At 31.8% G+C, this 15,651-nt stretch overlaps 1 protein-coding gene and 1 long non-coding RNA gene across 6 annotated transcripts in view; one reads left to right on the forward strand and one right to left on the reverse strand.

The window, feature by feature from the left end:
• Nucleotides 1-15,651, forward strand: part of LOC129058067 (uncharacterized) — a 195,069-nt gene that overhangs the window by 158,550 nt on the left and 20,868 nt on the right. The gene's annotated exons all lie outside the window — the stretch shown is intronic.
• The window catches only part of CALCRL (calcitonin receptor like receptor), a 111,427-nt gene continuing 97,119 nt past the window's right edge, over nucleotides 1,344-15,651 (reverse strand). For all 3 annotated transcript variants that reach the window (XM_054548582.1, XM_054548581.1, NM_001131732.1), the window contains 3 exon segments: nucleotides 10,297-10,515; nucleotides 10,102-10,143; nucleotides 1,344-4,874 (listed from right to left, as the gene is read on the reverse strand). In XM_054548582.1, the coding sequence (XP_054404557.1) occupies nucleotides 4,659-4,874; nucleotides 10,102-10,143; nucleotides 10,297-10,515 (477 nt within the window). In that variant the 3' untranslated portion in view covers nucleotides 1,344-4,658.

The following is a 15,651-nucleotide window of genomic DNA, read 5'->3' on the forward strand; positions in this document are numbered from 1 at the left end:
ATTCACAGAATGGGAGAAAGTATTTGCAAATTATCTGAAAAGAGACCTACACATATATATTTGCAGATATGTGTGTGTGTGTGACTATATATATATACATATTGATATATATATATATCAATAATAAAAAGACAACCAAATTAATAATGGACCAATAATCTGAATAAATATTCCTCCAAAAAAGATTACACATGGCCAATAGATGCTTGACATCTTTAACCATCAGAGAAATGAAAATTAAACTACAAGGTACCATTTCACATCCATTAGGATGTCTAAAATAAAAAAGACAGATAATAACAAGTGTTGAGAAAAATGGAGAATTCAGAACCCTTCATACACTGCTGGTGGGAATGTAAAATGATCTGGCTGTTTTGCAAATGTCCTGAAAAGAAATGAAAACTTTTGTACGAACAAAAACTTGCAAACAAATGTTTATAGGTATATTATTTATAATAACCAAAAGGTAAAAGCAAAACAAACATATCCATCAACAGACAAATGAATAAATAAAATGTGGTATGTTCACCCAATGGAATAAAAGGAAACATTGAAACATGCCAAAACATGAATGAATTTTAAAAACATAAGTGAAATCATTTAGTCACAAAAGGTCACATACTATATGATTACAATCATATGAAAGTCCAGAATAGGGAAATCTGTTGAGACAGAATGTAAATTAGTGGTGTTTATAGCTGAAATGAAAGTAGAGATAGAGGGATAGAGAAGTGATGGCTAAAGGATACACTGTTTCTTCTCAAGGTCATAAAAATATAATGAAATTGGCGATGGTAGCATGTCTCTATGGATGTACTAAAATATACTCTACTAATATACTAAAAACTGCTTTGAATATGAAGTATTATATGATATGTGAAGTATATCTCAATGAAGCTGTTAAAAAGTGCACTATGGTTCTAGATTTGTAAAACCAGCTTGAGGAGGTCTATATTGTAATTAACACTCTCATGTACCTATCTCAACAATAGGCCAAACCTTATGAAACTAGAAATATTTTTAATCAAGAATATTCTTTCTTCGAGATTAGTATAATCACAAGGAGGAGAGATTATAAGAAAAAAACGCAAGTGTTTTAAATGGGCATTTTCTTCCAGAAAACAGATAATGATGTACATTATTCTTGGTCATAAAAATAAAAATTAGTTATTAACTGGAATGCAACTGATTATTGCCCTAAGGATAGAGTGGTTTTGCACTTATTTATAAATTAATTTCAGCATTTTTAATATTCTCATATAAGTGTGATATTTTGAATTCTCCTTTGAATTTTTGTAACATCTTACTTGTTCCTTCATTAATTAATGAGTTAAACAAAATCTTTGAAACATTTTCATTTTATATTTGTGTGAGAGCTATGAATACGCCCTCTTCAAAAATTACCTTTAAATACTTATTTTTCTTATTTTTCTTTCTAATATTTAAACAAAACTACAAGATGAAATATAGTAGACAAAGGAGATGAATTTCTAAACATTTTCTTATTTTGAGACATCCTTTTTCTTCTTTCAGCATAGGAAGGAGTTTGCATCCATTGTAGTATATTTGGATTTTTTTAGTTTGAAAAACAAATCATGACTTTTTCTTAATTGGTTTATTGAATTCATTTACTGGTTTACTGAAGACTTTAAAGAGGGCAAAAGAGATATTTTGTTAAGAGATGTGTTAATTTTGAGAAGTATCCCATTGATTACTGTAAGAATTATGTTTATAAATTAGATTATTTGGCACTCTAGTAAATATCAATGAAAATAAACTTTAACTTATAACTTTAATATTTTCATACAATCAAAAAATAGAGATATACTCTAAGTAGGCATAACATAAATTGTTATAATTGATCAGGATATCTTGAATATATTTTTACAGATAACTAGTGGTTTCTACTAGCAGATTAAAACCAAGAGAAAATTAAAAGTTCACATTAAAAAAAATTTATAAGCAATAAATACAGCACTACAGCCACCACTAATTCTATATACAGTGGATTACATTTAAACAAACACTGCATTCCAGAATGAATATTTTATGAATAAATGCATTGGAAATTAACTTTAGGAAAGAAAATGACAAATTAGAATTTAGAAAATTAAAATATGACTTTCACAAGTAATCACAGTAAAATGCAGATCTACATTTTAAAAGCTAGAAATTCCCCAAATTTATTTTTTTGACAGCAAAGAAGTTTGCTTTAAAAAATGTGTCAGATTTACTTTGCTTTATGAGTATGATACAAAGATATTAAGTAGCATTCAGCTTTTGAGAAATGTAACATTTAAAACTATTCTAAAAATATATGGGTACAAAACTAACGGTGATTAATCATGAATAACTGCTATGCCTCAAGACTCTACAACAGACAAACCCTGGCTATAAAATAAATCTGATCTAGAATTAATATTATAAAAGCATAACAAAAATACTTGAAAATTACATGTTCATTTTAATATAATCTCTGATCAACATTTTTTACTGTCACTTCTACTGTCAAGATGGTTGAGACTTGACAGTTTGTCTAGAAGAAGGCTGATATATGTCAACATGGTCAGCAAAGGATTTAAATATGGGTCTTTGAATAATAAATAGCTAATAATTGAGTTTATTAAAATGAATTTTTGTATAATTTAGGCAGTTGAAGGTCCAGAACAGCCTGCGTTCCTTTCTATGGCAGCTTGCTATGAAATTCATGTTTAAAACAAAACAATACTTTTTTATGCATAGATAAATTATAAATGTACTGACCAGACCATTCTATATGTTAATTCTTACAAATTTAGATAATTTGTCTCAGCAATTTGAAATAAGTTCTGAACTCACCATCTATTGACATATTGACAGCTTAAGAAACAACTTATAATGAGTAATTCATTAGTTTCATCCATTTTAATCAGATTGACACACTTAAAAAACAGATACCCATGACTTTTCCCAAAATTGACTTTTACTAATTGAAGTCATTCTTGTTCTTTAGAGATTTCAGCGGAAAATAACATTAGAGAAACTGAATCCCATACAAATTTCACTTTAATTCATTAGCAAGGTTTTCTTCTATCTTTATTTAATAAGGTCTGACAATAATTCAGTAAGATCTGACAATAATTTTTTCTCAATGATATATTCAAGTATTTCCCTGATTTATATTATATACAGTAGCTCTATTAAAATATTAAAGCATTGTATATGGTATATATTGTATCCTTCTAGTTTTTTATATTTCTTGAATAACCTGGGACATTTCCAAAGCTATATATCTTCACATAGTAAAAAGTCAGTAAAGTAATATTTTAATGGGGTAAAATCTATAAAAGTAGCAGATTGGTATTTATCACAGTAGTTGTTTAAAATTTCTGGATTAGAATGTGAGTTCATTGTCAAAATGAAAAAAGAAATATGTCAAACACACCTATTATTAAGGTATGAGTTATCAAAACAAATATAGTCAATAAAACAGTGACCTTGTGTTTTTAAAATAAATATGATAGATGTTTCTGTTCTCTTAGTTCTCAAACAGACTTCTGATGCTGGCATCTGGTTGTCTTTAAAATATTTACCAAATATAGCATTCCAGACTCTATTTTATTTAAAAAATCAGCCCAGATACAGTATCAGATATTAACATACACACATTGTTGCATTATATATTTGCTTTAAAAATTACGTAGGTTGTATGTATTTGATTTGAGACTATAAAATAAAATAATGGAGTATTTACATGCTCATTTTTCACAATTTCTTTTTACAAAATTCCAAGAAAATAAGAAATCCTTCATTGATTTTCTTTATATAAAATGATTGCTAATTTGTTTATACGGTAGAAATGGAAGGGACAAAATTTATATTTACAGGTACGAATTCCCTCCCACTGTGTGGTAAGACAGGAAGAAGTTGACAAGGTGTTTTGTGGCATCAACTAAGATGTTTTCCTAATGATATAGAAGTAGGATTGCATATTATACATCCTGTTCATCAAGTTTCCACAATGGATATGCCACAAGATATAACTGATGTGTCAGCAAATGAGTAGATCATAACAATTGTACTCAGTTGCTTTTCATAGAGAAAAGAAAGCCAGCAGGGATAATTCACTTCTGGTATTGTCCATTTGAGAGGGTAGTTACAAAAAGGACTACAGCACTCTCTGGGCAAAAAAATGTCAACTGCCCCAATCAAGATGGGATAAAGAGTTTTAAAACTAAAAGCTTATTTTCCCTTCATGTTTATAGGCCTTAGCTAGGTCTCTTGGGGCAATAAGGGTAGAATCATGCCCAACATGTATATTTACTTTTACAGTCATTTGTTTGTGAATTCATGCAATGGTGTGCTGGAGCTGGCTTACACCAGCTCAGAAAAGTTGATTGTTCTTTTCTCCAATTCCACATTTGGTGATGTCAGGTTAGTAGCGTCACATCAGGCATAGTGGGAGTATTTACTGACAAACATTACAAACCAGGATTTCTTTTTTCCCACATAGAGCTGGATGTTACACTCTTATCAACGCACTACTAATTTCATGTGAGGCTTTTCTTTATGACATTCAAAAAGTCATTTAATATTGAAGTCTTCTGGCTATAGAGTCATGGGTCCAAGTCCTTGAGTTAGGAGTAGCACAAAACAGTGAGACAACCATCCTTCTATTTTCAATTATATAAATTTTCTGGTTTTAAGAGAACATTTTCAATATCATGGATGCTTTTTCCATTTAAGTGTTCACTAGGACAGTCATGACTATAACCTGGACCATCACTGATTGTTGACACTGTATAAGACGCACTACGAAGAGCTTCTGAGTTGGAAAAGCTGTTTCCAAATTGGATTTTGTATTGATTCCAGTTTCTTCTCAGAATTGCTTGAACCTATCAATCAAAAAGAAACGGAAAGAGCAAGAACAACCCATTAATTGAAATGAAGGCACTGTTTTTGAAGCACAATTAAATAGGTCTTTGAGAAGAGCTTTTTTTAAAAAAAAGTTATGTTAATTAGTGAATAATATAGCTTCATTTTCTTAATTTAAAAAATTAAGTGTACCATCTTCACATTAGGAAATGTATTACAATTACATTGTACTTTACATTCCATTAATATTTTTCATGGCCTGTTTTGTCTTCAAAGCTTTTATAATGCATATGTATTTACTGTTGCCAAACAAATAGGTAATCTGGACCCCCATTTACAAGATTTCATGTACAACATCGAGTTTTATATTAATGTCTTTATTAATAGAATGAGAAGACAATTCGTGACAGGATAAGAGAAAGATATACAAAAGAAAAGAAGTTAGGATACGAAGAATGCAAATCATCATCAGCAGCAGCAGGGCAGTAGCAGCAACCTTTGTTTTTTAGTGATTCCCATATGCCAGAAATTGTGCTACATTCTAAAAAAGGGAGCACGATATTTGTCTTCATGGAGCTTACTACATAGAGGAAAGAAAAGTGTTGAACAAATAATTATAAATCTGGTGAATATTGTGAAAAATAAATTTAGGAATGTAACCACTCCATTTTTATATATTTGAATCCTCTTCTGCTGAATAAATTTGCAGTTTAATGATTTCCTTCCCCTCTGTTTGAAGCTAGAGATCAGGGGTAGGTGGGTCCTATACAGTAAAATATTGGTCATAATGGAATGTAAGGCACGAGAGTGAATTTTCTTCATTGTCAGTCAGTGGGCACAAATGAGAATATTTAAATACATCTCTAGCTAAGTACCTGGAGGACTTTTCCAGGTCTGATGAGTGAGCACACTGGCTTGGAGCAGCCTGCTTCTAGGTTATGAATGTGTTAGCCAAATCCTTGTGACCCGATCTATGTTTGCCCAGAGTGGGTTTGCTTTGAAAGGTCTTCCCCAAGCTCTCTATTGCTCTTTGGCTCTTTCAGTGCTTTTCCAAAGGGAATCTGAGCATCTCACAGCAACTTTCTGGTAATTCATTTTCTACGTACTGATGTATAATTGTTTAACTTTCTACTACTTCTATAGAATTCCTCAACTTTCTCTTCACTATAGCCATGTATACAAATCAATATTAAATCTTTAAAAAGGGCTTATTTCTTTCTTGTTATTTCCTAGTCTAATGGATTAAAACAAACACACACACACACACAACCTCAATTCCTCCAATTACAAACATTCTATAGAAAATAGGTGTTCCAGGATGTCTGCAGCTTTACAGAATACTTCAGAGTTCCTGTTAAAGTATCTTATAGTCTGTCACCTAAAATAAACCCAAAGTTTTATTGTCTCATTTCATGTAGAAAAAAAGAAGGAGCAAATATAAAGCCAACAATGTGTTTAGGTAAAATTAAATGAGGTATTAAAATTACCAGTTAGTTTCACTCTACTATATAGTTTAAAAATTATATAATTAAAATGAAATAACTTCGTATTAAAAGTTACATTATGATGAAGTTCAGTAACTTCATGACTTTCAAGCTCAATTAAAAAAATATATGGTAACCATATCTGAAGAAAACAATTTATATTCATGTAAATATGCTTTGAAAATAAAAGCATTTATAAGGCAACAAATTTATTTATCTTGCAAAAATTAAACTTTCCTCTCAATTTAGTAATATAATTCTAAATCCTCCATATAAAATATTTAAATTAAGATAATTTAAAAATAACATCGGCATATGTAACAACCTCAAGATCATGAGCAAACTACAAATTGAATGGCTTCAGATTGTGAATTTTAAATACATATTCAGAGATTCAAAATAAAAATGACCATTGACCAATTATCTAGATACATCTGATGAGAAATATTTTTGATCCTTATTTTTTGTTTCATAAATTTCTCCTCATTTTGTTACTAAATGCTGAATTGGTTGAGTACATAAACAATATAGTTTCTGGTTGAGGGGAAGTGGCATATAGCTTTGTATAAAAAATTCTATATAAAGGATGAGAAAAAGCTGACAGGAAGTAATAGCTTAGCTGTGAGTCTAGTACTTATAGTCTTAAAAAGGAAAGCTTAAATTCAATTTGGAAGGAAAATGGCTATTGAAATATATGACTGTTTGTTCTTAAGATATCTACTTTGATTAAGGTCATCACTCTATTTCTTCCTTGCAACTAAATCATCAGAAAAACCACAGAAAGCCAATTTCCTGAACTGTGAGGTCTTACTATAGTTAAAAATAAACCTAATTAAAGATCCACAGGCCTTGTAGACTTGTTTGTTTGTTTATGTTATTTGCTCTAAGGATGTTACATTTTTCTTCTGCTTCCTCTAATACAATATCACACCTGTTAAATACGACATTAAAGCAGCTACTCTTAATAAACTTTTAATGAGAAAAAATCAATGGGGAAGAGTAACAAGCAAATTTCCATTGTAAGGGAAGATAGCTGGGTGTTATTAAAGATATGAATGTTTTTATTGTTTTATGCATGACCATGATATAAGTAGTAAGGCAAATGTTTAGAATGTAACATTACAACTTTATATACCCATTAACACCCAATAAGGAACAAACTTTATACTCCTTAATGGGAGTCAATTTAAAATATGTATGAAGCTTTTATAAAAAGTCTACCTAGTTCTCATTAAAGAATTTGGGTTTAATTGTTCTCAACAAAACTTTTTGCTCATCTTATGGGATATCTACCCTCAGGTGTTGTTAAATATAACCTTCTGATGACTAGAGTCCCTAGTTTATGATCACAGTGTACATTTTTGTCTGAGGGCACTAGGGATAAAATGAAAGTAATCCAAGTACTTGTCAAGTCACATTTATTTAACCAGTGAGAAATACTAATAGCAAGATGTTGGCTAAAAAGTACATAAAAGGTAGGAAAGAAAAAAAACACAAATATTAAGCTAAAAGCAGGCATTTGACCTAATGTGGAAAACAAGAAGGAAACTAAGCCTGAGCAAATGATTTTAAGAAGTACATGACATAGTTGGAACAAAATGAATTTGGCAGTTGTTTCTTCATGTTATGAGAGTGGGAAAAAGTAAGAGGCATTGAGACAAAAAGGGAGGGATCATAGTATTTCTTAAGAAAAGAAATGAATCATACTGAAACAGGGATTATATCTCCAGAGATGAAGAAAAGGAACAGATATTAGAAATGTTGTGAGGAACTGAAAGATTTGGCAACAGCCTAGCTCAAAGATTTTGTATTATTGTAATTTTCCAATGTCAAAATTTTCTCAATTTTAGGACATGGCAGAAGATCAAGGTTCTGTGTCCCTTTTGTTTACACAGATCAAGTGTAACAGGAGTGTTAGGCATTACTTTAGATATTCCCTGGGCACTCTTTCTAAATAAAAGAGCCAATTTGGGATTTTGATCCAAAATGATTAATGTTCCTGTTTGCACATGTATTTTTGAAAACAAGTGATTTGACAAATCAAATAATAAGTATACTAAGAATCTCATGAAGTGGGGCATGGTGCTAAAAACTTTATCTTTCTTAGCTTGTATTTATTTTTCTGAGACCTGTGTAGAGAACTTGATTTAATTTCCCTTTAAGAAAGATAGACACAAGCTCCTGAAATTTGCCAGCATTTGCCAAAATATCACGGCCAGGATGAAAAGTAGCATCTTTCTTGTTTAAATGTATTGCTGTGTTTATTCTACACTGCCTCCTATTACAAAATATTTTACTAGTGAGTGTGTTTTGAATATTTAAAAATTAGTTCATAGAATTAAAATCTGTTTCCATAGATACAGAGGTCTACCTTTCCTATTTCATGCATGTTCTTTAGCATGTTGTCCATATCACTCTCATCTATATTTAATTATTACATCCTATACAAGTAGCATTTAGGATTGTCTAATTCAGTGTCTATAACATTAAATTTATAGAGGTATATAATAAAATCTATTTGAATTTTACTATCAAACAAATGATTTATCTATTTTTTGTAACTGCATTCTCTGTCTATGCTTCTCATTGATTTCAGAAAAAGTTGCTCTTGTCTTCTGTATAGCAGAAGAATTATGGAAGTACCACTTAAATGTATGGGATATAGTCTACAATGTGTGGCAATTCTACACCCCATTACAAATAAATAAATATAGATAAATAAAATAAATAATAATAATATAAATAAATATGTGTTGAACCTGAAATATATTTTAATTAAAAACTGAACATTGAGTTTTATTATATGCCAAGATGAGGAAGTAAAAATATTACTTAAGCAAGAGCAAATAACATGTTATAGTTTTTCATGATGTGTGCATGATTTCCAATGTTCATTTGTTTTATAGGAATGGTTGTCATAGGTTATACCAACTGGTCCCATGTGTTCCCCATCTGAAGCTTTATGATAAGCTTCACATTATCAAGTGTCTGTGTCTCACTCAGCTGCTGTCTGGATTTCTAAACTTTGTTCAATTTTGCCAAAATCCTTCTACAGGTTAAACTGTGTTGAGCAGATTAAAAACATATAAAGAGCTAAGTCAATAGAGCTCAAATTACTGAGCTATAACACATTTGTATGCATAAGAAATATGTTACCAGTTTTCAAAATGCCTGAAACTTCCCAAGTAGGAAACTCATGGATAAAAATCTAGAAGTACTGAAGAGTACATGGTCATGTTATGAATTAGAGCATTCTCTTCTAAATTTCCTAACCCATTGAATTTCTTCCCTGTACAACCAAGAGTTTAATTTTTAAAATCCTTTTGTATTTGCCATAAAGTTGCTTCCTTAGGCTGCATTGTAAGACAGGCAAAAAAGAGAAAGAGGGAAAATGAGATGATCCTATTTCTTATTTCCTATTAGAGTGTATGTTCTATGAGATTTGGGATTGCCTAGCACTGTATCTGGGGAAAAGCTCAGACTTAATGGGACTCAAAGGTATCTCAAAAGATTAGATGAATAGCTTTTGAAATATTTTTAAGTGAGTTTGACTTTTCCCTAGCTTTAAACTCCAATATGACCTGAGCATTTGAGAAGGAGAGTTAAACCTATGGTAAGAGATTCTATGGTTCTTTCCCTGATGGAAATAGAATTTAATATGGTTGTTCCTGGGGAATTTATAATTTTATCTCATTTAAATACATGGATAGATAGACAGATAGTAAATATAATATAATAGAAGGAATAAAATCAATTATCATACCTCTCCATTAAAAAAGCAGAAAATGGTAGAGACCAAAAGACCCTGTAAAAGAAAAATAGAATGATCTGAATCCAAATGGAAAGATACATGTATTTGTAACCAAATAGCTGTACAAGTAGTCAGGAGTAAAACCAAAGCTATATGTATATTTAATACCAAACTTCTCAAGCTGCCTTCTTATCAAGAATGCCATACCTGGAAGTGCATAAGGATGTGCATGATGTAGTCATATACCTCCTCTGCAATCTTTCCTTCAGGTCGCCATGGAATCAGCACAAATTCAATGCCAAGCAATGGCACCAAGATAAGAGTAGCTCTCACAGCTTTCATGTAGAGATTGGATTCCGCTTGGTGTGTAACTTTTAACTTGGTGATGAGAACGCGAACAATATTTAACAAGAAAAAAAGATTCACCTAAAAACGAAATAAAATGGCATCTGAAAATCATTTCATATTTAATATTAAGCATTATTCAAGTATCTTCAATTGTATAAATCTTAAAATATTTTTAATGTACAAGAATATTTTTAAAGGGTATTATTGCCTAAGATATTAATTTATATTTCTGGAATTGTGATTTATCAATTTAACAAGTACATCAATTTTAATAAACAAGTTTTAAAAAAGTAAAATTAAATTATGGTATAATTACTGTGGAACAAATTCAGTTGAAGAATATTTCAGTTTTTCTCAGCTCATTTTCACATGCAATTTAAAAAATCTGTGGTCTAAAAACTAAAGATTTTGAACATTTTCATATCAAAGAAAATAATTGTTTATAGAAAAATGCTAATTTTTAAAGCATCCCCTCTTTATCATGTCCATATGACATACTTTCTAAATGTGTATTATACCATAATAACCATTTTCATCTTTCAAACCAAAAACTTTCCTGCTTCTTCTTGTAACAATAATCTTTATAACACCTCTCCAAAGTAGCACTGTAATCCTCTTTTACTTATGAGGGAACTTTGAACCAGCTGATCTTCATTCTAGAGCTAAAATAATTTGGCATTCTATAAGACCTCCTGTTAATTACTGTCTGCAATGACATAATATTCACTATTTTTGTGCCTTAACAACTTTCTCGAAGAGACAGTACTTTCTTTGGATGGGAGACATAAACCTTTGACACTCTAATGTGACTCAGCAAACAGGGTCCTACTGAAACATATTTATTTCTCTTTCTCTCGCATAATACAAGTTTATCTTTTTCTTATTTTCACCCAAGTTAGAGTTTATCTCTTTCTTATTTTCACACAAGTCAATATCTTTTACTTTGGTCCATTTTCTCTATGCCCATTCCTTATGCCTTCCATAGAATCATGAATATTAATTCCAGAAGAGCTCCAGAGGGGCTAATTGCTATTCTCTTTTCTTTTTCCTCACCCTTAGTTCTGGCATCTGCCCTTTGTTTAATAGTATTAAATTTTCAGTCTATGCACCAAATATAATTTATATCCACACGGTTTGAAAATTGCAAAAAATAGTAGTTTCCCATTTATTATAGAAAAGAATTAACAAAGAGCATGCATTTGCTAAATTGTATCATAAAAATAACTGGGCACAAAAATATTCTACCACTATTTTTAGAAAATTTAATGGAACATATGCTTCAAAAATATACAGCTCACTATAATCCTAACGGAAACACATCTATGAAAAGCAATGTTTGTAGACACAGAAATACGATAAAGACAAAAGCAGAATAAGCCATTTCAACAGGTGTGAAAATGAAACGTGACAAATCAACATGTCAGCTGTTATTCCACTCATCCTAATATATTCCCTTCCTAAACACCCATTGCTCTTTAAAAAAAGATAATAATGCTCTTTTATCTGCTTAATATCGAATATTTTATAATCTTAATACTTTAAATCATAAATTATAAAAACGCAGTAGAAACACTGCAATTTAGATGATCCCAATTATATGAAAATTTTTAAATGCAAAGTGCTTCTCCAAATGGCAAGTCTGATTTAAAATGTGAAACTAGAAACTAGAGTTGACAATAGCGTTAATTATTCTATTAGCTATTTTATAAATAATTGTCTTAGAATGAATTGGATGCTATTTTCCATGCTGTTTTTCCACAAAACATTGTTTTGAGAATTATAATCCCCTCATCTTAATTTATTTTCTGTAAATATTTCCATTTACTTTAAGCAAAAATAAAAGAAGAATTTTAAATTTTAGAAGAACTATGTCTGAATTTCACCCACCCTCGAGCCAAACTAGTTCAGTAGAAAAGAAGAAACCTTTAACTGGCATACTCATAAAGTTTACGTAGCTAGTAGGCACGTCAGGCTATTTTCATATCACAATACCACGCTTGGGTCATGACGGGAACTGGGGTAAATCTATACAGTGGCAGTAGGACAGTTTCTGGAAGTCATTCCCAAACAATCACTTAACTATGCACTGAAGTCACCTAAATATCTGTCACTGAACCCAAATTAAATGTGTCATCTCTCAACTTCCCCTCAACAGGATCTCAAAAATGCTGTAGTCACTCCAGTATCACCCTGCTCACGTGGAAATGGGATGGAGGAAGTCTGAGTGGAATGACTTGTGATTAAAATATCTTATTTATAAAAGTTGTGCAAAAACACATGATAACCATGAGAACAATTACTAGGGCTCTTCTGAGGAGCTTGGAATTGGCCAGGACCAAGGAGGAGCTCTGGAGCTTAAACAAGGACAGAATGATTTATCCGGATAGAAAAATAGGTTCCTAATCTTGTTTTAGGCCAACAAGATGGGAAAGTTTTAGGCAAATAATGTGGATTTTCACTTCTTTTCCTACTGACCAGCTTGATGGGCTATATTCCTGTATTTCATCCTTACTCTTCTTCCTCAAAGTTTACATGAACAGATGTTTCCAAGGATTGTGTAGATGATGTTACACTTTGCATTTGCTAGGTGCTTTCACTTCCTGAACCTTACTGATTTAGAAGTCTGAATGATGTACCCCTCTGTGCAGCCAGATCTTTTGTAATAAAATATTGTCTTGCATTTGTTCTGGAATCTCCTGGGTAGCCCAAATGTTATATTATAGTTTCTTCGAGCTCTCCTCAGAGTAGAAGCATGGTATCATCCAGAAACTACAAGTGAGGAAACTTTGAAGGCATTTTTTCAAGAATTTATAATATTCTATGCACTAACTGTGCCAAATCACTTAACAGAAAGTATCTCATTTAATCCTTATAATACCCTGTGAGGTATATATTCTTATTATTCCATCATTACAGGTGAGAAAACAAAGACACAGAGAGATTAAAAACAAAATAAAACAGAAAACTTGCTCTGAGATGATACACAGGCAGCTGTGGTAGAGCCAGGATTCAGTGCTGACTCTTTTGTGCACACAATGCAAAACCAGGCAGTCTCAGGGTACAACTTAAACACAGTATGTCACTCACGCCCTTAGAATATCGGAGAAGGAAGGGAGGCAAGTGCCTTTGCCTTTGAAATTTTCACTACAATCTATATTAAGGTATATCAAAAAATGTTATGAAAGTCATAATAAATTCTATAAGAATGGCTTAACAATGATACATTTTGAGAATGGTTTGAACAGTGATCCAACACAACCATATACTAAACTGCAGCTAGCAAATATAGTTAAATAATAGAATATCTGTATTTAAAAAGAGTCTGAAAATAAGAATGAGGAAGCTTTGAATTTTACATGAAAAATATCACATACATACACGAACACATATATAAATAACTTAATCGCAGCTGTAAATAAAGGGTATTTGAATAGGAGGAGAGGAAGTCAAATTGTCTCTGTTTGCAGATGACATAACTGTATATTTAGAAAACCCCATCAACTCAGCCAAAAAACTCCTTAAGCTGATAAGCAACTTTAGCAAAGTCTCAGGATACAAAATCAATGTGCAAAAATCACAAGCATTCCTATACAACAATAATAGATAAACAGAGAGCTAAATCATGAGTCAACTTTCATTCACAAATGCTACAAAGAGAATAAAATACCTAGGAATACAACTTGCAAGGGAAGTGAAGGACCTCTTCAAGGAGAACGACAAACCACTGCTCAAGGAAATAGGAGAGGACACAAACAAATGAAAAAACATTCCATGCTCATGCATAGAAGAATCAATATCATGAAAATGGCCATACTACCCAAAGTAATTTATAGATTCAATGCTATCCCCATCAAGCTACTATTGACTTTCTTCACAGAATTAGGAAAAACTACTTTACGTTTCATATGGAACCAAAAAAAGAGCCTGTATAGGCAAGACTAAGCAATCCTAAACAAAAAGAACAAAGCTGGAGGCATCATGCTACCTGACTTCAAACCATACTACAAGGCTACAGTAGCCAAAACAGCATGGTACTGGTACCAAAACAGATATATAGACCAATTCAACAGAACAGAGGCCTTAGAAGTAACACCACACTTCTACAACCATCTGATCTTTCACAAACCTGACAAAAACCAGCAATGGGGAAAGGATTCCCTATTAAATAAATGGTGTTGGGAAAACTGGCTAGCCGTATGTAGAAAACTGAAACTGGACCCCTTCTTTATACCTTATACAAAAATTAACTCAAGATGCATGAAAGACTTAAAAGTAAGACCTAAAACCATAAAAACCCTAGAAGAAACGCGAGGCAATACCATTCAGGACATAGGCATGGGCAAAGACTTCATGACTAAAACACTAAAAGCAATGGCAACAAATGCCAAAATTGACAAATGGGATCTAATTAAACTAAAGAACTTCTGCACAGCAAAACAATCACCAGAGTGAACAGGCTACCTACAGAATGGGAGAAATTTTTTGCAATCTATCCATCTGACAAAGGGCTAATATCCAGAATCTACAAAGAACTTAAACAAATTTACAAGAAATAAACAAACAACCCCATCAAAAAGTGGGCAAACGATATGAACAGGCACTTCTCAAAAGAAGACATTTATGCAGCCAACAAACTTATGAAAAAAAGCTAATCATCACTGGTCATTAGAGAAATGCAAATCAAAACCACAATGAGATACCATCTCACACCAGTTAGAATGGTGATCATTAAAATGTCAGGAAACAACAGATGCTGGAGAGAATGTGGAGAAATAGGAACACTTTTACAGTGTTGGTGGGAGTGTAAATTAGTTCAACCATTGTGGAAGACAGTATGGTGATTCCTCAAGTATCTAGAACCAGAAATACCACTTGACCCAGCAATCCCCTTACTGGGTATATACCCAAAGGATTATAAATCATTCTGCTATAAAGACACATGTACACGTATGTTTTCTTGCAGCACTATTCACAATAGCAAAGACTTGAAACCAAACCAAATGCCCATCAATGATAGACTGGATAAAGAAAATGTGGCATATATACACCATGGAATACTATGCAGCCATAAAAAGAATGAATTCACGTCCTATGCAGGGACATGGATGAAGCTAGAAACGATCATTCTCAGCAAACTAACACAGGAACAGAAAACCAATCATTGCATGTTCTCATTCATAAGTGGGAGTTGAACAATGAGAAAATATGGACATA

The sequence above is a fragment of the Pongo abelii genome, chromosome 11 (assembly GCF_028885655.2).
Source record: "Pongo abelii isolate AG06213 chromosome 11, NHGRI_mPonAbe1-v2.0_pri, whole genome shotgun sequence".
Taxonomy (NCBI): Eukaryota; Metazoa; Chordata; class Mammalia; order Primates; family Hominidae; genus Pongo; species Pongo abelii.